Source organism: Mytilus galloprovincialis, chromosome 3 (genome assembly GCF_965363235.1).
Source record: "Mytilus galloprovincialis chromosome 3, xbMytGall1.hap1.1, whole genome shotgun sequence".
NCBI classification, from domain to species: domain Eukaryota; kingdom Metazoa; phylum Mollusca; class Bivalvia; order Mytilida; family Mytilidae; genus Mytilus; species Mytilus galloprovincialis.
In genome coordinates, this window is record NC_134840.1 from 31,730,313 (window position 1) to 31,758,289 (window position 27,977).

General features: G+C 32.1%; 2 protein-coding genes across 3 annotated transcripts in view; one reads left to right on the forward strand and one right to left on the reverse strand.

The window, feature by feature from the left end:
* The window catches only part of LOC143067708 (transcription factor RFX4-like), a 24,660-nt gene extending 14,285 nt beyond the window's left edge, over positions 1-10,375 (reverse strand). Inside the window, exons 1-7 of one of the 2 annotated variants that reach the window (XM_076241181.1) lie at positions 10,276-10,375; positions 9,094-9,245; positions 8,732-8,915; positions 6,157-6,342; positions 5,694-5,759; positions 4,027-4,069; positions 1,892-2,005 (exon numbers count right to left, since the gene is read on the reverse strand). In XM_076241181.1, coding sequence (XP_076097296.1) covers positions 1,892-2,005; positions 4,027-4,069; positions 5,694-5,759; positions 6,157-6,342; positions 8,732-8,915; positions 9,094-9,226 — 726 coding nt within the window. In that variant the 5' untranslated portion in view covers positions 9,227-9,245; positions 10,276-10,375. Of the gene's footprint in view, positions 1-1,891; positions 2,006-4,026; positions 4,070-5,693; positions 5,760-6,156; positions 6,343-8,731; positions 8,916-9,093; positions 9,246-10,211 lie in introns of both variants that reach the window. The other variant, XM_076241180.1, reaches the window with a different exon arrangement.
* On the forward strand, positions 10,340-27,930 carry LOC143067709 (protoporphyrinogen oxidase-like). Its single transcript, XM_076241182.1, has 11 exons — positions 10,340-10,493; positions 17,890-18,024; positions 18,582-18,696; positions 19,302-19,447; positions 20,656-20,809; positions 22,160-22,353; positions 22,918-22,978; positions 24,094-24,212; positions 24,748-24,861; positions 25,998-26,147; positions 27,635-27,930. The coding sequence occupies exons 1-11, from the start codon at positions 10,410-10,412 to the stop codon at positions 27,860-27,862; spliced, it is 1,500 nt and encodes a 499-aa protein (XP_076097297.1). The 5' UTR covers positions 10,340-10,409; the 3' UTR covers positions 27,863-27,930.
* The last annotated feature ends 47 nt before the right edge of the window (positions 27,931-27,977 follow it).

The window sequence follows — 27,977 nt, forward strand, 5'->3', positions numbered from 1 at the left end:
TGATTGCGATTTCAGGAAAAGCTGCAGACAGATATATGTAAAGGATATCAGAATAAAAGTCCTTATCGGTCGTCCCACTGTCTATATCACTCTGTTCAGCTCTTAATATTATTCCGTATCATGTCTTTGTGACGTCAAATACGTTGACCCGGCCTTAATAACTTTGACCCGGACATATCAGCGACGTCATAATGTTTGAACCGACGTTAATAACTTTGACCCGAACTTATCAAGTCATCTTTTGTGTGCTAGTGAAACAAAGAAAACACTTCTGAAACACGCAAATATAGCCCGATAAATCGATTATCAGATTATCTGCATATTGATATCGTAAAATCTCAGCTGCTTGACATTATATGAAGGCTTTTTGATCTCGTTCGCTACGCTCACTCGACAAAAAGCTTCATATTATGTCTCGCAGCTGATATTTTACGATATCAACATGCAGATAACCTGATAATCGGTACTTATTTTTGCAATACTCATCCAGTGGCATTATTCACATAAATAAAATCCTTACAATTACTTCCGAATTTACAGTATTAAATCTACAAATATATGCCTCCAATGCCACTTAATTTGCCTGCTCTTCCATCGATCAATCTCCTCAAGCTTCAAAACATTTTTAACTTTTGTAATTCCAGAGATTATTAAATAAAGGGCTGCGCATGATACGCCCGTTGCTCTTTTAACTTGTCTTTTATGCTTTAAATGAATTTATATGATCAACTAGAAATAGTGTGAGCCCTGTCAAATAACCCCCCCCCCCCCCCAATAATAAATAAAAATGCACAAAAAAATTGGCACTATTAAGGTCAATAGATATAAACAATTTATCAAAGTTGCATAAAATTTTGTGAAAGTGTTAGTTATTGTCCCAAAATTGGAAAATCCCCCCTTTTTTAAGCATAAAAATTCATAACACGGAAATGTAAAATCTGAAATTTATAAAAATTGAAAGGGAGCTTACATCAATAGATATAAACAATTCACCAAAGTTTCATGGACATTGGTGAAAGCCTTTTTGAGTTATTGTCCGAAGTGTTAAAAATCCCCCTTTTTTTATGAATAAAGCCCCATAAATCCAAAACTTAAATCTGAAATTTATAAAAATTGAAAGGGAGCTTACATCAATAGATATAAACAATTCACCAAAGTTTCATGGACATTGGTGAAAGCCTTTTTGAATTATTGTCCGAAGTGTGGACGACGGACCCCCTTTTTTATGAATAAAGCCCATAAATCCAAAACTTAAAATCTGAATTAAAAAAAAAAGCGAAAGGGAGCTTATGTCAATAGATATAAACAATTCACTTAAGTTTCATGGAAATTGGTGAAAGTGATTGAGTTATTGTCCGAAGTGTGGACGACGGACCCCCTTTTTTATGAATAAAGCCCCATAAATCCAAAACTTAAAATCTGAAATTTAAAAAAAACGAAAGGGAGCTTACGTCAATAGATATAAACAATTCACTTATGTTTCATGGAAATTGGTGAAAGTGTTTTTGAGTTATTGTCCGAAGTGTGGACGACGGACGGACAGACGGACGGACAGACGGGACGGACAACGGTATACCATAATACGTCCCGTCTAAAAGACAGGCGTATAAAAACAGAATAACATATTGACATTTGCAGCCATGTTACAATGTGAGCAGAATGATATGAGCCATTTTCATGAGGACCTTCCATTTTTTGTTCCTTCAAAGTCCAATTCAAACTTGCCTGGTTTCTTGACAATTATGATGAAATGAAATAACAACAGATGGATGAAGAAAGCAAAGAAATAACTACAGCTCAGGTTGTCCTGAGGAACATGTGAGCTTATATTTTATTTCTTCTTTCAAGTTATTTTTTTTCCTGTAACTATATGAAATGTGTATCTACATACCAGAATCTTGTGTTTACATTTAATAGCTACGGTTTCAATAGTTGGAAAATCTGCCAAAAATAGCTCTACATCTTGATATCCGTTAGGTCTCACTCGGTCTTGACTCTGTAGCACCTACAAATAAAGTATGCTAAAACTAATTCCAAATAACCTGTATGGCTCATCTTGGAATAAATGACAATTACAGACTGATTCTGCATACTATGTGTCTATATTATGATTATACAGTAAAACCTGTATAAACCAGCCGCCTAAGAGACTATGAAAAAGGGCCGGTTTGGACATTGAGCCGGTTTATTTAGGTTTCCGATTTGAAGGGAAGTAAATGACTTGTGACGTTTGATATTGCATGTAAAAGCTCTGTCTGATTGTTAATTACAAACTAGACGTGTCAAAGTGACACGAATGGCCCCGTCCCGAAATGTTGAAAAATCTGCAAAATCAATATAAACACATCTGGACACAAACATGATGGTAGCCTTACATATAAAAAGTCAGCTCAAAATCTGGAGGGGAATAGAGAAAAAATCTGTATAACTGTGATTTTCAATAATTTATCAAAGTCCAAAGCCCATAATTTCAGAAAAATAAGTGGAGCAGAACAAAACTTAAACTTGATCTGTAACTCATCCTGGTTAACTTGCATACCAAAAATCAGCCTAATATCTGAAAGTGTATAGAAAAAAGTCTGTATAACTGTAATTTTCAACAATTTCTCAAAGTTCAAAGCCCGCAATTTCAGCAAAAATTAGTTGAGCGGAACGAAACTTAAATTTGATCTGTAACTCATCATGGTTAACTCACATACCAAAAATCAGCCCAATATCTGAAGGCATTTAGAAAAAGCTCCGTATAATGGTTTGTTGTGGAATGACGTAATGATGGAAAGACGGAATTTCGGACAAGGGTAAAACTATATGGCACTGACAACTTCGTTGTGGGGCCATAAAAATGTATAGACTTATAAATTAAAATACAAAACGCAATAACGTAATAACTTCGTATGATCGTTGTTTTGAATATTCATCTTCACTGGCTATAAAAATTTTAAAAACTGGTTGTTCCTCGAATTAAAAATAATATTTTAACCATGTTTTACATATCCTCTATTGTCAAATAGACTTCGGTAGCATCAGTCTCTGACTTGTCAATTTCACAATCACTTTGTTATTCATTTGCATCATAAAACTCGCGTTGTTTGGATTGTAACATGAGAGTTTTGTTTTACTTCCATAATTGTTCATTTCCAACGTTGGTATTGCCGATTTTAAGCCAGAATATCATTAAATGAAATTTCATCACAATCCAAACATTGTCTTACAGTGTACACTGTCCATTGATCATTGTCATTCCTGTGTTCTTCATTTTCAGGGTCATTAGTTCAGGGGTTCATAATAGGGAACCCAGAATTTCGAAAACATGATGTAAATTTCTTACTCCGCGATTTGAAAAAAAAATATACATGTTAGTATGCAAGTTCAATCTGAGATATATTTGGCATGTGTTTTAGTTTAGTTTACATAATACAGCTCACTGCTGCACGATGGTAAGTTCACATTTTAACACCTCACCTGGATAATTGAGTATCCTGAAAAGCCATATTGTATAATCAAATATGTTTTGATTGCATATCAATCATTTAAAATTAATTAGACAAACCGTTTTTGACAGGTAACAATTGATGACATTAAAAGTATTGGGACTGCATCATGACACCAGAATTCGGAATATGCAGGGTCCGGTTAACAAAGGGTATTTTAACAAAAACTTTGAAGGGAAAAAAACGGGATTTTTAATTTCAGCTAGAATGGACAGGAGACTGGTTTATTCAGGGTCTGGTTTACTCAGGATTGACTGTATATAAATCTCAGTTTAGTTGGACATCTTTATGGAGGTTCACGCCTACTTTGATTTTAATTGGCCAACTTGATTAAGATTTTTTTTTATACATTTTCTTCCTAATCAAAAATAAAATTCATTGCAAGCTTCATTATTTAGATTAAAGCTTTATATGAACTCTTGGCTTTTAGAAATATTTGCTTTGAAGTGATATATAAATCTCAACACTCATGTATCGGAAAACCCCTTTTGGGCTGACCAATCACAACATACTTTCCACCCTTGCCTAAACATACCACTGCTGGGTTGTGATCATCTGCTTCATGTCTAAAGTATGATCTGAAATTAAAATAATTGTATACAATGTATCAAATTTCACAAGCAAATATTTATTGTATCAAACATATTTCAGACATTTAACTGCAATGTCAACTTGCCAAATAAGAGAAATCATGAGGTTACTATATGACTTATTGATAAAGGATATAATTGATTTGCAAAAGACCATTTTAGATATGAAGATCTATATGTTGCATACAAAAACAAATCATTTTCAGCACTATTGCAGAAGAATTTAAATCTGATTTGTTTTGAAATTTGATAATGAAAATTTTGAAATTAGTTTTTATTGTTGCAAATAATGTGACTGGGTAAGTATAGCAATAATAAGCACTTTTATTGTATAGCAATATAATATTCCATACAGAAAGTAACCAAAAGTTAGCATGCAATAAATTCTAATATTGCTCTAGTGCAATAAATCTTCAAAATTCATGACGTCATCAACGACAAAATCTAGTTTAAACCAATTTTTACTTTCAAATATTATATTGCTATACAATAAAAGGGTTATTGCATGAATATTGGGGAATATTGTTCCTTGTAGAACATATATTGCACTCACAAGCTCGTGCAATATAAAATTCTACTCGGAACAATATTCCCCAATATTCATGCAATATAAACCCTATAGTATTCTGATATCTGATACATTTAATGATTTATCTGCACTATCACAATAAATAATCTCACATTTTTGTCTATTCTTAAACAATCGCAATTATAAATGCATTCAATAATTTCTGAAATTACAACACCTCCAAATCAAAGCATTATAGCGCTGGTAAAGCAAAAATTTGTCATATATCTTCCAGAAGAAGAAAATGTTAAAATCTAGAGTTTCTTTTACACTGGCTGTTTCCATATTAAAAAAAGAGCATCGTAAACAAGCCCAGTCTTAATACCACAAACTACCACATTAAGATAAACAACTGGTTGCAAATCACAAATACAGAAAGGTTTACCAATATGATACTCCAATTAAATAAACAAATGTACATTGATATTTAAACAAGCAAGAGAGCACCTATCAGTTCATAAACAAAGTCTGTTACGTGACCTACAGCAGATAGAAGATTCTGAGCAAAAGGAATAACTATTAAACTTCCAATTGAATAAATTGAGAAATGCTAAATCAAATTGTTTTCATTTTCAATACCAAAGTCAAGCAAACACATATTTTTACATGATCTTGAAAGAACTGTAGAACAAATAATGTGTGCACTCTATTTTAACGACACAAAATTGCCATACACGATGACAGTAAAGCAAATCCAAAAAGATATTTAAAAAAATGCAAGACACTGATTCTGTTTTACAAAAAAGTATAGGTGCATGAGGATTTAATTGTTTCTTCAAAATCAAGTCCTTTCTGATAAATCATCGGTCTTTAGACCTTCTGCAAAAAGGCAATAATGGTTAATATTAGGTTCCAACAGCAACAAAACTAGTAAGTTATACATGTCAAGGTAGCCTAAATGGCATTGTTTAAACAAACATTATTACTATATCTCATTTTACTTTATTTTATATCAGTTCTTGAAATATTTTAGGTTGGTATTTTCTCTGAAACTGTTGAAATATATACACTTTAAAATATTAATAAAGTGCTTATTTTTCCTACCTGTGTGGTATAAATGGAGAGAATTTTTCCTTGTTATTGACTGGTCCTATACCAAAATAATGGTACCTGTGTCGTGAAAGATAAAAATAAAATATCACTTAAAGAATAGAATTATCTTTAAATGTCGTCATAATGCTTTGTTTTAAACTATAAAAGTAGCAAACACTTACAGTTCATCATTATTGAAGAAATTTACAATAAGATTTGAGGTTTTCTGACAGCCAATTACAAATGCATTTACTGTTTTCTTGGTGCATAAGGATCAATTGCAAATGCATTTTGATCTTGATTTTGTGTTTCTTCCCTTTCTATCAATGGTTATGAATTGTTTGTTGATGATGGTAACAATAGAACTAAAATACTTAGTACTAAGCATTATGTGATTACCATATTTCAATTTTCAAAATGCTTCACGAAACTATCGCAGGAAGGACATGGTTTAAAAATATACACATTCATGTACCTGGAATGACCTCTGATCCCTATTCTTCTGGTCTTTATTCCGGGAAAAACAACTCTGACAATCTTTCCAAAAGTAGCCTGGTTACAAGGTGTTTCTCTGTGAAACTTACAACATTCACAGTAGTAGTTGTACATTTCTCTTCTTGCAACATTCTTATCTTCATGCTCTTTAAAATTATCAGACAGCCTAAAAATAGATAAAAAGCAATGACTGAATAACTGCTTTAGTCTTTAAACCAAATCCATCATGTTGATACTAAGTGTTCACACTTTAATGGCTAATGACATCTTACAAAGATTTTGAAACACCCAAAACAGACAAAAGACTTAGTGTATACATATATACATGTGTTTTTCTATGTTCTGATGTTATACTATTGTCAGAAAAAGGCAGAAGGTTTGGTACCATTAAAACGTTTAATCATTCCTGCTGCAAATTTTTGCACCTGTCCTAAGTCAGGAATCTGATGTACAATAGTTGTCGTTTGTTTATGTAATTTATATGTGTTTCTCGTTTTTTATATAGATTAGACCGTTGGTTTTCCCATTTGAATGGTTTTACGCTAGTAAATTTGGGCCCTTTTATAGCTTGTTGTTCGGTTTGAGCCTAGGCTCCGTGTTGAAGGCCCTACCTTGACCAATAATGGTTTACTTTTATAAATTGTTATTTGGATGGAGAATTGTCTCATTGGCACTCATACCACATCTCCCTATATCTATGTATGTGAATCTCACTTTGAACAAGGTGTGTGTTTATAGTAAGATTTTAGAATTGTCTGAGTGATGATTTTTACTCAACTATATCAACATATGTAAATTAAAAATCAAATAAATTTAACTATATAGAGTGGAGAATTATCGTAATACAAATTATAGTGGTGTAATCTGTTTCTTTAATGAGTTTTGTCCTTTCTTTTCAAAGGTTTGAAGAAAGATGTGTACTTTTATGTGACGTCATCAGGCTTGGTTGCCTTTTTTTCATGACATTACAATAGGAAAATTCAGAAGAAACCAAGAAAATTTGACATCACATTTAAATTTTAGACCAATCATTTGCCGAGAACAGATATTGAACTAGTGAGGAGAAATATTTTTCTCACACCAATCAAGAAATGTGAAAATAGCACAAAATTAGAAAACAAAAATTTACTTTTATGAAACAGGAAATTACTTCCCCTCAAATGTGAAAATTGCTAACTCTGTATAACTCTTCAATTTTACATAATTACTTCCCCTCAAATGTGAAAATTGCTAACTCTGTATAACACAATATTAAAAAGCTACAGACCTAATGACAAATCATCCCTTTTCACAGAAGATGATTACAACAGTATATATATTTATGTAACAATATTAGATAGATGGACAAATAAAACAGACAAATGATAGTTATCAAGGTCATTGCAGTTTGCCTCCCAATCATCTCCTGTAATATGGAGCATATAATGATAAGTCATAGAGATGATAGTGACAGCAACTGTAGGTTATATGCAGCAACATCATGATCACATTTCATACTGTTTGATAGACAAATTTATCATTCTTCAATTAGAATTTCTGAAAAAAGGAATACAGGTAGAATAAATCATTGTCTGTGTTTTTCCTTAATTTAAAATCAGTTTTAGTACTTATTCAATACTTGCAATTGGTGGAATCAGAATAAATGACTTTTGTCAAGAGTTTTGGGAAGGAAGTAAACACAGTCAAAGAAAAGACATATGTCATGTTATTTCTAAATAATTTAATTTTGGATGTAACACATCTTCTGATTGGCTGACGTTATTTTGTTATCATCCCATAGACATAATTTAGTCATGTGACCGTGACGTCATCAACGTTTCTTCATGGTTTTGTACGCTTTAAAATGGAATTTAGAATTAAATTATAAGGAATAACCATGGTGACTGTATTATTTTTTCTCTCTTCGAAATAACATAAAAAATGTGGTGCACACTGTTAAATAACCGCTACGCGCTTATTCAGTGTGCACCACATTTTTTATGTTATTTCTTCATAGACAGAAAAAATATTACAGTCATTCAATAAATATTTGTGGTGAGAAATTTTGAAACAAGTTGAAAACAAGATGCACTGCGAGTTATTGCCAATAAATTATATCCCTGTGCATTATTGTTTTTGTTTTTTTAAATGTGATGAAAGTTACTAGTTTGTGTGCATTAATTTGAAGTTAAAAGTTTAGGCAGGATGTAAAACCAATGGAAATAAAATGTGTACAAAGGATGGCATAAGTAGATGAAAGTCATGTCATCATGAACTTGAAGAAGCTACATATATGATTAGCAGTTCCTCAGAAAAAATCTGTATAAAATTATGTGCATGGGATAATGAACTGAAAAATATGGCATAGAAATGTATTACAGAGAGAGAAATACCAGTATACTCCATTATTTGTAGAGGGGGAATTATGATTAAGGCAATTTTCATTTTATCTGTATCTATTTTTTTAAAACTTTAACATATTGAAGTAAAAATCACTATCATGACTATAAAGGGAAAACATTAGTTTACAGTATAAATCCTTACAATTTCTTTCTAATTCTATAGTTTTATCCTACCATTGTTCTATTTTAGGGGACTGAATTTTACCAGAACCCGAAAAAGTACTATAATAAATACTATCTGTCAGATTTTTAACTGCATCTTCAAATTTCACACTCTGACTGGCTGTTTCAATGGGACAAAAGTCTGGTAGCTCCAACTGGTTGCACTGAACATCCATCAATTCTTCTATTTCACAATCTAAAAAATCAGTTTCTTAGTTCATTCAATTAAACATGTTAAAAGTTAAGTTCTTTCTAAATCATTTCATAGTGATTTTGGTACATACATAAACTTGACATTTGACTGTTGTAAAAATGTGAAGAATGTAAATGGAAAAAAGTCTTGACAAGAAATCTATCATACATGTAGAACAAACCTGCTTGTATTTGAGATACTGCTACTGATGAGAACACAGGGTCGGTAAAATTTGTCAGGCACATGGAACAATCCTCCAATGTCATAAGTAAATACTGTGGTCTCTCCACACGATATTTCAAATCTTTCATCATGGCAGTGAATAGGTAAAAACTGAAAAAAAAACTTTAATTTACTGATTGTGAGTGTTAAAAAACATTATGTTGGCAAACTTATAATCATTTTTTCAATCATTTGAAAAAATCTAGTTCTTTCAACATGTTCAATGTGATGTCATGGATAGCTTTTTTCGGGACATTATCCCTCTTGCTGCTGACTGATTGTCAAGGTTGCATTTCATATGGCGGAAAATATGACAGCTCGATATCGGTGATGTAACATGCCAAACAACAATATCATTTGATATATGACGTCACGACATAATGACCGTTACATTTGGACATGTTGAAACCCCATTGGAGAAAAGCATAACACTGTTTAATCTTCGATCTTTTAATTAATTGAAAGAGATACAGCATTGATGAGAAGCTTGCATAAATTTAACCATGGAAATATGTGTCCCTCCGGCAGCAAGAGGGTTAAAGAAGTAAATTCAGAAACAAATCACGATAAGTATATTTTGACTAATCTCTGTAAATTTTTAACCAATTTGATGCTAACAGTACAGGTATACATCTGAAAATGCCTGTTTGACGATTAACGGTCAAGGGCATGACAACCCTAATGAATGAGGGTCGTATAATAACTAACAGAGTAAAAATACATGGATGACGGTTGTATAATAGAGCAAGAATACAAATGTGCCTTCAATCTGGTAAATGACATCATAAAGGCATGAAAAATTGACGATGTTTTCCGGTGAAAGACATAAATAATTCCAGAAATGATGTATTATATGGCAGAATCAGACATATATTTGTCTCTGGTTGGATTGACAAAGGCCGAAACGTCTGTGGAAGAACTGGTTCCGTGTCCGAAATGGTTGTGTGGCCGAAACGTCTGTGGAAGAACTGGTGCCGTGGCCGAAACCGTCGAAAGGGCGAAACGTCTCAAAAGCTTCCAGACCCTCCCCCTTTTCTCTTTTCTGCTTCTACAAATAAATAGTCATAAATCGAATACCTGTTGTTTCAACTTTCATATAAATGGAAAATATACAATGTATCTGTATTTATATTACATGTACCATGTAGTAGCTGTATTTGAGATTGTTTTCACTCCAAGGAGACAGACCTTATTATATCTCCCGCCATACGTCAATAAACAGGAACATTGAAAGGGGAAATAATTCTAAATAAAAATCGACACATGTGAGGAGGAATGACAGCTGTAATTTTAGGTGGTGGTGTCAGTGGTTTAGCCTCGGCTTACTATCTGGTCAGAAACTCTAGTCCATTTAAAAGGGTTTGTACAGCTATAAAAATACACAAGATGCTTTGAACGTGAAATCAAGGTCGTATAGAAAAAAACTTGTCGTATCTGAAAGAATTATATAATTTTGTTACTGAGTCTCAGAATATGCCACACTAAGCCCCATGTAGTTTCCTTTGAATTATTAAAAGTACGGCATTGCGGGTAGTGGCATATAATATAGATGATATTTGTCGACATCCTCCCAATAGACTTACTAGTAATTACTTATATAATAATCATAATTATATTTAAATTATTGGGTATCGTGTAGTCATCTGTCGGTTAAAAGCTCATTAGAGCTTATGTTTGTCTATGTTTTATATACCATGCCGACTCTAAATAAAGCTTATTTATTTATTATTCTCAATAGTAATCAGTTCTTGATAGCAATGAGCGTGGTTGAAATAAAAGTTGTTCCCGAAATAGCTCACGTTTTCTATTTGTCGATATTTCAAGGTCAGATTAAAAACTCGCTTCAAGCAATAAAATTGAGAAAGGAAATGGGGAATGTGTCAAAGCGACAATGACCCGACCATAAAGCAGACAACAGTTGAAGGCCACCAATGGGTCTTCAATGTAGCGAGAATTCCCGCACCCGTAAGTGTCCTTCAGCTGGCCCCTAAAAATATGTATACTTGTACAGTGATAATGGACGTCATACTAAACTCCGAATTATACACAAGAAACTAAAATTAAAAATCAAACAAGACTAACAAAGGCCAGAGGCTCCTGACTTGGGACAGGCGCAAAATTGCGGCGGGTTAAACATGTTTATGAGATCTCAACCCTCCCCCTATACCTCTAGCCAATGTAGAAAAGTAAACGCATAACAATACGCACATTAAAATTCAGTTCAAGAGAAGTCCGAGTCTGATGTAAAAATATGTAACAAAAGAAAATAAATAAAATGACAATAATACATAAATAACAACAGACTACTAAGCAGATAACTGACATGCCAGCTCCAGACCTCAATTAAACTGAGGCTTAAATTAAAATATTGTTTGTTTGCAGTTTACCGACCGACCCTTGAAAATCCTCCCGACTGTGAAAATTTTATTGCTTTATATTTGAAGAAATTTTTTATATTACTTCTCTTGACGCGATCCGGAACTTTGGGTCCTTTCCGGAAATGATTTAAAGTCTGGGTCAAATTACGCATTTCAAGTTCGGTTTTTCGTAGCTTCCCGTCAAGTGTTCATGTGACAATTTAATGATAAAGCACATGGAAATTGTTTAGTTACAGGTATCCATGAAGTCACGGAGGAGTACTTTACGCTGTCGTCTCGTGTCAATTTTAAGACAAATAACAAACAAAAAAGTTTATTAGTAAACTGTTTATACAGATTCAGGCACATGTAATGATGTGTGATGATATCATCGACGATGATGCAGCGGATATTCATAACTGACACGATAACCATTCTGTCTCAAACAAATCGGGTACAGAATCTGTGGAGCCTGACTTTATGGAACCAATTTCAGTGGTTAAATAATTCGACAGCAGCTTGAAGTATGGCATATTTTCTACAAATCGTTGTGAAGACGACAAAGATGAAACCACTCCTCCGTGACTTAAATCTTCATGGATATCTGTAAACACGCCTGTACGGAGGAAGGGCTCATTTGAAATTTTAATGGATATAGATCATGCCAAATCAATAAGAAGCAACCCTAACTACACAAAGATGTAGAGAAAATGAATGGTTAGCTTGAAAAATAAATATACTCTCTCTATATTAAATCTATCTTCGATTGCAATGAGTATGCTCCTTTAGGATAAGGGGGGCTGCCCCACTCATTGCAATTATTCTCTTTCTTACAATATTAAATATACCCAAACTGTGTGGCATGTGTGAATTCAATTAAAACATGTCCTTAGGAGCTATGCTGCCAATTTTTTTTATGCATTAAAAACATTTCAGTACAGACCATTTACTTTTAATGGGGTGCTATGGATTTCACCCCAAAATTTAGATTTCTTTGGTTTTCATTAAAGCCTGGCAAAAATATAACCTTATCACATATAATTGAATATTGTTAGAAATATGAAAACAGTCGAATGTCTTAATACTTTTTTTTCAAGTTGCCTTTTTTTCAATTGAGGAAGATTCAATGGTTATTTTTTTTTTATTAAAAATACACTCTTTAATACATTGTCTTATAAATCTTTAATATCTACATTTTTCTGATGAAAATACTCTACTCATGAAAACATTCTAGTCAAGAAGCATACATGTCTGAATATATTTCTTTAAAACAGTTCTAGTCATAATGACATTCCTTGTTTATAAGTGTTCCAGTATTTAATAATTATACCATATTTTATGTCATAAATTGGATAATGACACTATGTTAAAGTTTCAGTTTTGGTTAAAAAGTTTTTTTATCTGAAAATGCCTGTTCATTTGATGTTGGTTTTCCGCATGTCCAGTGTTGTTTTAAAATGTTTTTTTTTTCTTCACAAGAAACTTGGTTTAGTGTAACTGCTTGTTTAAACTGTATTTTGGCTGTTAAAATAAAATATTTTCCCTACCTACCGACCCTTCAGTCTGAAGGTGCAGTCGGAAACTGCAAACAAACATATTTTTAAGGTTGGCCTGATTGAAAGATTATGTCTTCATCATATGAATATCAGGCACAATCCCTCCCATTAGGGGTTTAGTATCATACTATCATAAATATATGAAGAACATAACCCGTGTCATGCCAATAACTGTTTTTTTTTTAAAGATAAATGTGTTTAGTTCCGATGCAAAGACCCTATAAGTGAATCAATATTAAAGCCAAAATATGCAATCTTTAATGACTGACAACAGTATCGTAACTATATCCCTTCTTAATAAGTCTGTTTAAAGGTTTTGTAAGCTTTTGAGGTGAATACTGACATTTTTGTGCTTTGTAAAGAATATTACCATAAAAGATTGGATGTGAAATACCTGAACATATAAGATGTCTGCATGTTGAGTTATATTTACGAATTATTTCCTTATACCGGTGATAAAATTTAGTAAATGTTTTGACCAGTTTGTGATATCGAAAACCCTGGTGTAAGAATTTTTCAGTAAAACATAAATTTCTCTAGCTAAAATCTAATACGTTGTTACATACACGAGCGAATCGTACAAGTTGAGATATATATATAAACACCATAAGATGGTGACAGGGAACGTCACCATCTAAAAATGGATAATTAAAAGCATTTATTTCAACATTTCAAGTTTTCAGACATTTTACGATAGTAAAAATAATATTTTCCGATTTTAACCCACTTTTCCTTATTCCCAAAACAACCCCAACTTCATCCCCTCGTTTCCTAAATAGCACGTTTTCACATACGTAATACACAATTGTAAGATGTGGTGTGATGTGGCTATGAAAAAAATTCATTGGAACGCAGTTTGGGCCATATCTTATGAACTATAAAATTTGATTCAATTCAATTATCGGAAAAAATGCCCTTAAATATTGTTACTGTGACAGTAAAATATTAATATCAGCTGTGACAACATCTTATAACATTCATGTATAAGAATTAATTCAATAATTTAAAATCATCTAAAATTAATATCAAATACATATTTTTGTCTTTGAGTGATAATTCCTATGATGTCGGTTAAAGATGCCTTAATTGTTAATTGATCGATAAGACTAAAATTCATAAAAAAAAATATGTTTTCTAGAGACAAATGATACATGTAGTTAATTGATACTTTTTTTTCAATTTGCGTAATTTTAAATCTTTTATTAATATCAAACAGGCTTACCATACTATATATATTCACAACTATCCAGAACTGATGATGTATTGCACACAATGTCAAAATTGAGCACAACAACAGATGTTTTGATTTTTTCTTGATTTACTGTTCATATCAACAGATATTTAATATGTGGTATCTGTCTCAAGTAATAATTTGTCATGTATGTCGTGATGTGGAAGCGATAAAAAGCATAATTTTAAAAGTAAATATCTGTATCAACTAAATATTCTCATCAGAGAAGCAAAGATCGAGTGAGCTTTGTTGAAATTTTTACTCATATGAGTTTTAAATATAAGCTCTGACTGGACTAAGTGTCAGAATAGTTAGAAATTGTGGCAGCCACCAAGTGGCGGAAGCAGATGTAGAAAATCGTATTATTGGAGAAAATTTTTTTTAAAAATCCATTGTAATATGAATCAAAATTATTTTATTTATTTAATTTTGAAAAACTTAAGAACTTATGTTAATGGCTAGCTACCCTACATCGGCCTTATTTGAATGGGTTAAAAAACATACAGAAATTTGATTGACAATTGCCATCTACATATAAAAGAAGTAGAGGTTTGTTTGCTAAGATGACAACTCTCTACTAGTCCAAATAATTATGACGTCTTAAAAGGCTATTTTTTATTTGTTTCTGTGAGGCCTTCCTATGTCACTTAAAAACATGGTTTTAACTTTAATGGGACAGGCATATAGATGTACATTGAACATGTCAAAAATGCGGTGGGGGTTAGGCCACACCAATTTAATTTCTTGTTCTGTGGATTTTTGGACTCCAAAAATTTGGGCGAGCGAGCGATTTGAAAATTTTAATAAAAAAATATTTAATTTGCAAATTTTTGAGGTGAAGCTTGAAAAGTAAAGGCGAGTGATTAAATTTTTTTTTGTAAACATAAAACAGTAGGTTTTAACAATATTAAAACTTGATATATCACTTGTACTTTCACATTTCTTTAATTTATGAAGTATTTTTTCCCTGTTCACCAAGAAATAATTGAATAATTAAATCTGGTCTAGGTATGTGTGACTGACAATGAGACAATTCTCAACCCAAGTCATAATCAGGTTTGGAACAACCCCTTTATGTTGTAAATATCCCTTTTATGAGGGGTCAATATAAGTTATAATATATTTGTTTGTAAAAAAAACCTTTTTAATACAAAAGGGCTCTCATGTTTTCTTAAAGAAATATATATCTATCTGGTATTAAATGGTCAAAACATGTCCAAGAATTTTGTAATATTCCTGGACTTTAACCATGTTAACACATTTACCATAACAGTTTATTATTCCAAATAAGTGGACCCCTCTTTTAGAAAAATTGTTTAAGATATGGTGCATTTCTCTTCTGTTTGAGTACAAAATTCCAAGTTTTCAAAGGTTTTGTATAGCAGCACTATACAAATCCTTGGTATTTCTATTTTCTTTTCTACACAATGACCCCTTGTCTGAGGGAGGGTTGTTCCCAACCTGATAATAACAAACACAGGTCAAAGTACAGCCTTTTACACAGGGCTTTGATCCAGACCAAACAGCAAGCTATAAGGGACCCAAAATTATTAGTGTACACAATTTGAACAGGAAAACCAACGATCTTATTTATATATATACATCATATCCAAACGGAAAAATACCAATGAACCACATCAACAAACGATAACTGCTGAACAACAGGCCCCTGAATCAATCAGGACAAGTGCATAAACTTGCAGCGGCTATAGATAGTTTCGTTTCGCCAGCATACAATATAATTGCAGTTGAAGGCAAATCCTTCAGAAGTTCTTTGTACTTTATTCTAACAACGAACATTTTTTTGATAGGGAATATAAGTAAGGGGGAAAGACACCAATGTTTTGGTTATGTACAGGTATTTCCGCTGTTATATATTTATTACAGAGCACTCCCACTTAGGATACATTGGTTTCATGCTGAAACAAATACTCTCACAGATATTTACACAGTGTGGTGGGGTGCTTATAGGTTTAAAATCGTTATATACAGGTTAGACTGTGATTTTAAGAACAAATGTTGATATCTTTTTATAATATTTACAAAAAAATGGACATGATTACATTTCCGGATGTGGGAAGCGGGAATATAAAAAAAATAAAAAAATTCTGTTTTGAAAAAATAGGTGCAGGCGGGTGTGTCGAACAAGGGATTAAATTGGTGTGGCCTTATTAATTGCTATTAATAAGTATTTCAATATGCATTGTGTTTAAATGTAATATCAGTATTTAGTTCTATTATAATCTTAAATCAATCCTAATTCTATCTTACTTTTGAGATATATAGTTTTTCATATGTGACGTCATTTTTGTGCTGTTTCAGAAATTTCATAATTTCAAATGTGACGTAATTTTTGTGCCTTTTCACCATCGTATGTGACATCATTTTTATGATTTATTGCGTTGAGGCCTGGACTGAGTTGGGTGTGTCTATTCTGTGTTGGTCTTTGCATTATGTATTTGGGTTTTGTTTTCTGTAATTAGTTAATACTTCAGTTCAATTATATATCATTTATATTCATTTGATAAAATTTACTGTTTGCAATAGCATTAATTGTTCTAAATAATAAGGATGTTCTTATCCCAAGCATAAAAACATAGTCGTATTTGACACAACCTTTTTCAACTTTTGATCTTCAGTGCTGTACAACTTTGTACTTTTTTTTCACTTTCGATCTTTTATATCTGGGCGTCACTGGTGAGTCTTGTGTGGACGAGGCGCGTTTATGGCGTATTGAATTTTAAACCTGATGCTTTTTGTTATCTATTAATCAGGTGTTTCTTTGTCTAATACGTTCTCCTATTTATTTGTATTGTAGTCCTGTAATATTATGTTGTCATTTCAATGTTATATTTAACATTGCCATTAAAGTGCGAGGTTTGGCATGCCACAAAACCAGGTTCAACCCACCATTTTTTCCTTTAAAAATGTCCTGTACCAAGTCAGGAATATGGCCATTGATATATTATTGTTCGTTTCTGTGTGTGTTACATTTTAACATTGCGTCGTTTGTTTTCTCTTATTTTTGAGTGTAAATTCACATTGCGATAAGATGTGTCACGGTACTTGTCTATCCCAAATTCATGTATTTGGTTTTGATGTTATATTTGTTATTCTCATGGGATTTTGTCTGATGCTTGGTCCGTTTCTGTGTGTGTTACATTTTAGTGTTGTGTCGTTGTTCTCCTCTTATATTTAAGGCGTTTCCCTTGGTTTTAGTTTGTTACCCTGATTTTGTTTTTTGTCCATGGATTTATGAGTTTTGAACAGCGGTATGCTACTGTTGCCTTTACTTAAACATGTTTAAAAGCACTCAACATTCCAATAACATGGCACAGTGTTATTACAACACAACATAAGAACAAACTGCAAACATGTTATTACAATATTATTAAAAAGATATATTGACTAATATCATGTAGATCCTTTACATAATGACATTAAAGGAAGCTAAAAGAACTAGGTTGTCACATTACAATTTTCCAACTATTATTGGGTGATCTCCCTTTGTTTAATTGGTTCACTCTATCATTCAAAATGGTGTAATAACAGAAATGGTATTACAATTTATTAAATGCTCTATATTCATGATATTATGATATTATTTTTAGATTATATTATTAGAGGCCAGTGATAGACTTGGGGGTTGGATACAGACATCCAGACTTGATAATGGTGCTATATTTGAGCATGGTCCAAGAAGTCTGCGTCCAGCAGGAAAAGGAGGAAAAAACACTTTGTCATTGGTTTGTATAGAAATCATTTGCTTTTGTTTTCCTTGATATATTTGATTTTGTAAATTTGGCAATAAATGATATGATGTTTATGTATATTAAACTGTTCATACTATGAATTGTAAAGAATTAGCCAATGAATTAAAGAATCAACAGTTTTATAACTGTTCTTTATATTGACAGCTGCTTGAAGTTCTTCATCTGCTCATACATGTATCTTGCATCAAGAGTATGATGGCTCCAAGGATATTTTTTAGCAATAAATGATCATAATTCATCATGGAAATTTGTATAAAAAAAACTTGTTACCTGAAAAAACATATGAATGAAGCACAAAGTATTTCCATTCATGACTGAATTTTTATAAATTATGTGAGTACCAGAAAAGTACCAAATAAATATTCCTCAGAATACAAAATTTACATTACTTAGCTTAGTGAAGCTTCAATCCATGAAACTTCAAATTTAAAAACCAGAAATTCTGGCCATGAATAGAATCAGGTTGATATCATTCAGAATAGAACTTTTGTTATGAGAAAAATAAACAAATGACAATTTCTGTTTACCAGGCTACAGAACTTGGATTATCTAATGACATCATTGCAGTTACTAGAAACCATCCATCAACGAAAAACAGATATATCTATATGAACAAAAAATTAAACAGACTTGCAATAGGGGGTGGTAAGTGGCTGATATATATTTACATTTAACTGTTTCTGTACATGGGCTTAGTAGTTGCTTAAATCTGCTTCATCTAGACTCAGTTGGATGGAAATTGGCAATCAAGAGTTTTATTATTTAGTACTACAGATAGAAAAAAAGGACAACCATACAGCTTTGGACAGGCACGTGCACTAATGTGATAGATAAGATTATATAATTTTAACTAATCATGGTGCACAAAATGTGAGCTATACAATCAAATGAATTACAAAATAAAGTACAGTAAATGGTTAGAATGATTAAAGTACATTTAAACTAAAAATGTGATATGTTTGTTAACGTTCAACCCTCAATCTCAATGTCTATACTACTAATCTTCCTTTTATTTTTTATAAGCACATAATTGCCTGAAAGATAAACAAAACTGTGAGTGGTTTCCAAGAAATGGCTTAAGAATTATCTCTCAGAGTTAAACACAGTATTATGTCTGTAGCTGTTGTCATCTACTAGATGTAAACAATTCTTTCTTTTGTCTACTTGCATTATTATTACTTTATTAAGGCTTCTAATCAGTTGAATTGATTTACTGTTTACATGTAGAACAAATCTTTTTTTCTCAACAGGTTTTAAAAATACATTCTACCCGCAGCCCCCCTTTTCACAGTCTGTGTTCAGTATGGTTATAAATGAGCTACGAGCACCAGTACCTGTGAATGATGTAGAGGATGAATCTATTCACAGTTTTTTCTCTAGAAGAATAGGACAGGAGGTAATTTTTATTTAAGAATTAATTAGCATGCACCAAATGTTTTTTGGAATAAGAAAATGGCTTAGTTCACAATGTGAAAGAATAGTTTCATATTAGAACATGAATTTCTCAACTTTAAGAAGTCATCACAAACAGATAAACAATCAGAACTATAGATTTTTAGATGCTAACAGAGGGGAAAAAGATACCTAAGAAAATTCAAACTCATAAGTCAAAAATAAAATGACAACATCATGGCTAAAAAATTAAAAGAAAAACAGACAACCAGCTATACACAAAACATAACATAAAAAAAAACTATAGACTGAGCAACACAAACCCCACCAAAAATTGGGGGCAATCTCAGGTGCTCCAGAAGGGTATGCAGATCCTGCACCACATGTGGCTCCCTTTGATTTGCTCATGTTAGTTCAAACCCAGTGATAAGGGTAATTTGGAAGGTCACAATTGGGAAAAAAGAGAGGGGATGCTAAGAAATGGTAAAAGTTTCCTGAGGCAATGTTTGGTTCTGAATGTCCAATTTCAAACTACAAGACAAATTGTTTTAAAAAGTTTACAGGGAAATCCTTTACTTAATGTTGATTGGTTGGCAAACATGATTCATTGGTTCAAAATAAAACTCTCTGAGATAATTGTATTTTCAACATTTGCACTGGCTCAACATTGACAATTTACAACCAAACTTTGGCATGAGTGTTATGTTTCTCATTAGGTTCTGATTTGAAAAAAGTGGTTACCAGAGGAAACCTTTGTTTCCAATAAGCTAACTTAAAAAAAAAAGGTTCTGTCATTTTTCCTGACTTATGGTTTGAAGGCCCTCTATAAACTATCCTTGTAAATTGTTGATCTGATGGAAAACATGACAGCATTGGTGGCACTCAATTCTCTGAGAAACTCTTTAGAAATTCAACTTTTTTTTTACCTTTTTCTCATTATTTACAAGACTAGGCAAAATTGAATATCTGACAAACTCATTATGAATCAGAATGATATATAGAAGGTTTTTATGAAAGATTTTCATGTGGGGCCAATGAGAATAAAAAGAGGCATTCTTGATTATTGATTCAACAATTTTATTAATCTTTTTAATGACAATTTTTGATGTTATACTTTATCATTGAATGTATATGTTTTAGCATGTTCATATAATGATGGATTAACTAGAAAAATCTGTTTAATATAAAACTGAGTTATATATAATCTTTTAGGTAGCAGACTATCTTCTTGATCCAGTTTTTCGTGGGATATTTGCTGGTGATATATCTAAGCTAAGTGTCAAATCATGCCTGCCTATGGATGTTTTAAAGGTTGAAAAAGAATACAAATCATTAATGAGAGGAGTAATCAGACGCAAAGACAAAGGTACTACAAGTATTTTGTATTTAAGAAATTTTAACATGTTTCAGCATCATAATTGTCAATATCTTTTTACCAAGCTTTATCATTTTATTAAAAGTCCGCTGTCAACACCAAATTCATTTTTAGTGGCGAACTTGGAAAGGGCAAACAAAAATTTGTAGGGATTACAGGAGTAGGTCTGGTAAGGGCCGAATCTGGCCTCAAAGTTCAGGTTTATCAAATGAAAGATTTTGGACTTTTTTGAAACACTAAGTGTCTACTTTAGTTGATTCAATTAGTTTATGTGAAAGATTTGAATGGATTTAGTCTTAACAGATGCTCAAATTAAAGCTTAAATATGAACAATGTATCAAATATGCCATAATGTGTCACTTTTCAGATGTTTTTTTGTAAAAAAATGAACTGACCGCATCCTTGTTCATTCTCAACCCTTTTATAAATTATGTTTTATCACCAAATACAACTTACATTTAAATATTAAGAATGAACACAAGTGCCACCACTTCTATTTCAGACAGAAATAAATTGTCTAAAATTAAGGAAAATGCTAAAATATTGAAGATTTCAGTAATTTAGCATGACTTAATGAAAACTTCTCTATTTCGGGGCCAAAACAAGGTCTTACTGGGCCTACTCCTTTCCATTATTATTTGTGCTCTCAGCATCCTTTTGAGCTGCATCAGTGGAACAATAATAGAAACATAAAGGACCTTATAAATAAAATTCAGTCCATTAAAGCACTTAATTTATAATACCCTTATGAATGACTACAAAAATACAAGTTTACTTTTCTACATTGGCTAGAGGTATAGGGGGAGGGTTGAAATCTCACAAACATGTTTAACCCCGCCGCATTTTTGCGCCTGTCCCAAGTCAGGAGCCTCTGGCCTTTGTTAGTCTTGTATTATTTTAATTTTAGTTTCTTGTGTACAATTTGGAAATTAGTATGGCGTTCATTATCACTGAACTAGTATATATTTGTTTAGGGGCCAGTTGAAGGACGCCTCCGGGTGCAGGAATTTCTCGCTACATTGAAGACCTGTTGGTGACCTTCTGCTGTTGTTTTTTTCCATGGTCGGGTTGTTTTCTCTTTGGCACATTCCCCATTTCCATTCTCAATTTTAAGTATCCAGAACAATAATAAACCATTTTAAATCTTTAATGGTTAAAAACAGATTTAAACAATGATAAAATGATGAGATTTCTGACTATAAATCCTATTAGCCATATTGTATCTTGAACTACCTTAGTTATCCTTATGGTAGATTAAGTATGACATTGTACTCTAATTTTAATAACTTATAGCTTATAGAGTAAGGGTAGATATTTAACTTATAAGTATATTTTTTGTAGATGATGATAATGAAGTATATGCAATGAATGATATAATGAGAGCAACAAAGGAAAGGTGGTCTACATGGTCCTTTCAGAAAGGAATGCAACAGCTATCCGAAAGATTAGAAGATGTAATAATAAGACGAGGAAATGTAGAAATTAGAAAATCTACCCCTTGCAGAGGTTTAGAATTTAATGGTGATCAAGTCAAGGTAATGAATACCACTGAACAATTATTTGTAGAATATTCAGGGTATAAAATCAAGATGATTTCAGATAAGAAAAAGAAAAACTTAGGTCCCTTACTTTGTTTTTTTGCTGCATATTAAAATTGGTTATTTCACAACACTTTCTGTAATAAAATTACTTTATCTGATTTATCTCCCCTTATTTGGCAAAGTTGAAAAAAATTGAATCAAACACAAAGATGGTGTTTTGATTTTTAGAAATTATAGCCGTAAATATGATAAAACTCACAATTTTCTATATTTACAATAAAAAGTCTTGCACTTGAAATACACACTACTCTCAAAATTTGCACATTTTATTAAAGATCTAGACCAACTGTTATCAGCTACTTCAAAATCAAAGATGGAGGAAGACACCAGAGCTTCTTTAAAACACTGACCGTGCAAGGGCTGTATAGCCAGTCAAGGTCGTTAAAAACTTCCATTTGGCTTCTTTAAATGCATTTTACGGCTTAAACTATATAAAAGAAACAGAATAGAAGAAGCTATACAATTTTAAGAACTACATGTCTTTGTTATTTTAAACAGGTGATTACAGATACAGAATCCATAACAGCTGATCATGTTGTATCCTCCATATTTTCTCAAGGTAAATAAAGAAAGCAGTGCTTTGCATAATTTTGCATTCTTCTTGCAATTTTTCTTTTAAAATTGTAGGATTACACAAAAAAGACTTTCCGAATACAAATTATAGTTACTCAGATGTCCTAGTTTGAATAGACCACTTTTGAGTTTGTCAGTCACCGGAAAAAACTGGTCAATTATGCGCGCCTTTTTGACGTCATTTACCAGAATCAGGGGATTGCCTGTATCCCTGCACTATAAACGTTCATCAAGCGTCTTAGTGATCGTCATTGTGCAGGATAAACTAGAAATACTATTTGTTCCGTAGACACTTAATCCCAATTCCCTAATGACAACAGTGCTGAAAGACAATTATGAGAATTCAGTTAGCCGAATAATTCGTGCAATATAGCTTAATAGTTTTCCAACCACTTGCTCAGCATTGGAACGGATGTGACGACGCCCCTAAACGCTTGAATAATGTTCACTAAAACCAAAGTTTTGACGGAAATGCATTGAACTCGAAAGTTGTCTATTATATTTATTTATGTTTGTGGGTACCAATTTTCCTCCAGTGAGGAAAAATTGTGTTTCTATGGACTTATGACTACATGGTTTTGACAAAGTCTGCATACAAGCCTATAAACAATTTGTTCTTTGTTAAATACTTTATTTCATTGTTTACCTTTACCCATGAAATCCATATAAATTGGTATCCATCAAATTATATAAATGAATCCACAGAACCTTACATATGAAATTACTAAAAAAATAATAGTATATAGTGCCATAAAATACAATACCAATCGCAGATGGCATGTTGGAGGTCATAATAATTTTGGATGAAAATACTTGATTTAGCTATTTGTCATCTTTTTTGTTATTTTGGGATTTTGTCTGATGCTTGGTTCGTTTCTGTGTGTGTTACATTGTAGTGTTGTGTCGTTGTTCTCCTCTTATATTTAATGCGTTTCCCTCAGTTTTAGTTTGTTACCCCGATTTTGTTTTTTGTCCATGGATTTATGAGTTTGAACAGCGGTATACTACTGTTGCCTTTATCTACAATTGAAATGTTATGAAAATGTTTATTTATTTTGTTTGTACAATTGAAATGTTATGAACATTTTTATTTTTTTGTAGATCTTTCCAAATTACTAGGCAGTCCCCAAAAAGAACTAGCTAACTTGCTTAATCAGATAACAGCTGTTTCATGTATAGTTGTTAATGTAGAATATAAAGATTATATGTCTAATATAGAGGTACTAGTATTTCAGTATGACAATACCGGTCTCAATGAAAACTATTTAAGAGAATCTCAATTATTTATTTATATAACTCAGCTGTTTTGTACATCAAAATATCTGAAGCTTTTTATTTAACAAATATGGTTAAAGAACTAATGGTCAGGCAAAAATGGTCTGCAAAATAGGCCCAACTATAATTTGAAAGACAAAATGGATGATTAAAGACCTAGAGAATGCTTACAGTGGTTAATGGACCAATTTTGTCTTGATTATACTTCATTGCCTATTTTTTATCCGTTTTTATTTTATTAATGATGCACAAACAACAGAATAAGTGTTTCTAATTTTTTCTGAAAAAAAGTGTTTTTTTTTGTTTGTTCTTTTTCAACATATAGTATTCTTGTTTATTTTCAGTAAACTGCCTTACTTTTACTTTTAAAAGTTCTATTAAATAAGAAATGTACTTAATTAGTATGACCTCAGTTTATTTCACCACATAGCAGTCATTTAAATATTTCATATATCTGTTTTAAAAACTGTGACATTACAGGGCTTTGGACATTTACTACCATCTTCTGAGGATCCATGTGTTTTAGGTGTTATTTATGATTCTTCTACATTCAGACAACATGATGCTGAAAAATATGTATCTAGTAGATATACAGTAAGTACTCAGTTAATGATATATAAGGTCTAATTATAATTATTTTCAATAAGTTAATGCAATGATAACAATCTTCATTCTTTTATATGGCTTGTGCATAACATTTAAGAATGAGGTAGTATACATGTGTAACATAATATGTATTTCTCATATTGAACATCTGCATAAACCATACCAAAGAGTAAACAAGAATTGTATAAAATATATATATAAAATATTATGGATTGATTGATTGTCGGTGTTTTAACGATACTTGTAAGCGCCACATTTTGGCTGTTTTGTGGTGGCCGGGTTTTATTGGTTGAGGAAACCAGAGTGCCCAGAGAAAATCACTGACCTTCAACAGAAAAACTGACAATCCTAGTCAATTAAGATGGGAGACTAGTTCCAACTCACAACCTCAGTGTTGACTGGCTAGTGATTACAGTAGAAGAACTACTTTGACCACAGGGCCCCTATAAAAACAACAAGATGTGGAATGATTGCTTATGAGACAACTCTCCACAAAGACCAAATGACACAGAAATTAACAACTTTAGGTCACCAGCCTTCAACAATGAGTAAAACCCATACCGCATAGTCAGCTATTTAAGACCCCAAAATGACAAACGTAAAACAATTCAATAAAGAAAACTTATGATTAGAATTATGTACAAAATAATGAACGAAAAAAAAAATGATATACTGCACTAAAGGATAACCACTGAATTACAGGTTGTCAATTTCTTGGATTGAATATCAATAATGCTCATAAACAATAAGAAAAGTGAAAAAACAAGAATGTGTCCATAGAACACAGATGACCCATTCACACTATCGTTTTCTATGTTCATTGGAGTCATTGGGGTCAAAACTTTAATATGGAATTAGAAAGATCATATCATAGGGAACATGTGTACTAAGTTTCAAGTTGATATGACTTCCAACTTCATCGAAAACTACCTTGACTCAAAACTTTAACCAAATTTAACCTGAACTTTCCACTATCATTTTATATGTTCAGTGGACCCTGAAATTTGGGTAAAAACTTTAATTTGGCATTAAAATTAGAAAGATCATATCATGGGGAACAAGAGTACTATCGTAGATGGGGCATGAAAATCTTATGCATTTATTAGATAAGTTTGTATTTGTAGATGATGTTAGGAGGTGCTTGGTATGATAAACTTGTTGACAGATTAGGTGACTTAAAGGAATCAACCATCCAGGATTACGCATGCAAAGTTTTAAGCGAACAATTAGATATAAAGACGGAGCCATCTAATGTGGTAGTGACCATACAAAAGGTAGGATTTATCTCAGGAAATAGTATTCCTGTATAGATTTTGTGTTACAATAGTTTAAAGTTCAAAGTAGCTATTTTATTCACAGTACTGGTAAATGATTACGATATAGTGCTTGCTTTTGAAAATATGAACTTATATTAGGTATGTCAAAATACAAAGAAACAACATAAAAATGAAGATTTTAACTTTAAATATGTAATCACTCCAGATTACCTTCAAAGTTTTTTCAAGTTGAGAAAAAAGTTACTCTTCATGTACAAAGAAGCAATTTCATACCTGCCAGATAGATATTTAGAATTTTTCTTGTTCATCCATTTCTTGCCCTAGCAAATACAGGTTGGTAGACATACATAAGACAACCTAATTCAAATACCATAAGTTTAAACACATACACCCTTTCTACACTGGTGTCATTTTATAATAGCAGAATACTTGGGTTTCTTTTATAAACTATAACTGCTTTATAATATATACTTTATACATAAACAGTATCAATTATGAACATTATAAGATGATAAGTGTGGCACATCTAGTGAAAATAAGTAGATGAAATCATTTTCTTAAAAAGTGTTCAATTGTTAAAAATTGAAAAATGACACAAGTGAAACAACCAATCAATTAAGACTGAAACAGTGATAGGGTATTTTGTATTATTTATTTATGAAGTAAAATTGAGAATGGAAATGGGGAATGTGTCAAAGAGACAACAACCCGCCCAAATAAAAAACAACAGCAGAGGGTCACCAACAGGTCTTCAATGTAGCGAGAAATTCCTGCACCCGGAGGCGTCCTTCAGCTGGCCCCTAAACAAATATATACTAGTCTAGTGATAATGAACGCCATACTAATTTCCAAATTGTACACAAGAAACTAAAATTAAAATAATACAAGACTAACAAAGGCCAGAGGCTTCTGACTTGGGACAGGCGCAAAAATGCGGCGGGGTTAAACATGTTTGTGAGATCTCAACCCTCCCCCTATACCTCTAACCAATGTAGTAAAGTAAACGCATAACAATACGCACATTAAAATTCAGTTCAAGAGAAATCCGAGTCTGATGTCAGAAGATGTAACCAAAGAAAATAAACAAAATGACAATAATACATAAATAACAACAGACTACTAGCAGTTAACTGACATGCCAGCTCCAGACTTCAACTAAACTGACTGAAAGATTATGATTTCATCATATGAACATCAGGCACAATCCTTCCCGTTAGGGGTTTAGTATCATACCATCATAACATATATGAGAAGAACATAACCCGTGTCATGCCAACAACTGTTTTTAGAATACATGTGTTTAGTTCCGATGCAAAGACCTTATCTATTTATAGCTTGATATTTTATATAGACACATGCATATTGTTGAACTTTGTGATCACCTTTAGAATAGGCATTGGTTTTCTTTGTGTCATTTGGTTTGATATATTGTATACCCTAAATACTTTTAATTTAAATGTTTAATTTAATGATTTTATTTGTAGAACTGCATACCACAGTACTTTGTAGGACATAGTAAACTTGTGGAATCAATAGACAAATGTGTATCAGACAATGGTTTACCTTTAAGTCTTGTTGGAAGCTCTTATAAAGGAGTTAGCGTGAATGATTGTATTAATAATGCAAAACTGACATTGAAACAATTTGATCATGGAATTAAAAAAGTTGAATCTCCTGATGCAGAAAATATTGAAAAAAATAGCAATGTATAAAATTATGTTGTTTTTCTCTTTATATTTTTATTGTTTAGATATTTTAATAAAAAAATATATGAATGCTTGTTCTGTCTTTTGGCTTGACACACATCTGATCTGTTTGTTTCCATTT

What these genes read in the sequence shown, in the direction of transcription:
- LOC143067709 (XM_076241182.1), top strand. Translation starts at nt 10,410, where the DNA reads ATGACAGCTGTAATTTTAGGTGGTGGTGTCAGTGGTTTAGCCTCGGCT. An exon ending in AATCAGACGCAAAGACAAAG is followed by an intron (nt 20,810 to 22,159) that starts GTACTACAAGTA and finishes TATTTTTTGTAG; the next exon opens with ATGATGATAATGAAGTATAT. An exon ending in TTAATGGTGATCAAGTCAAG is followed by an intron (nt 22,354 to 22,917) that starts GTAATGAATACC and finishes TATTTTAAACAG; the next exon opens with GTGATTACAGATACAGAATC.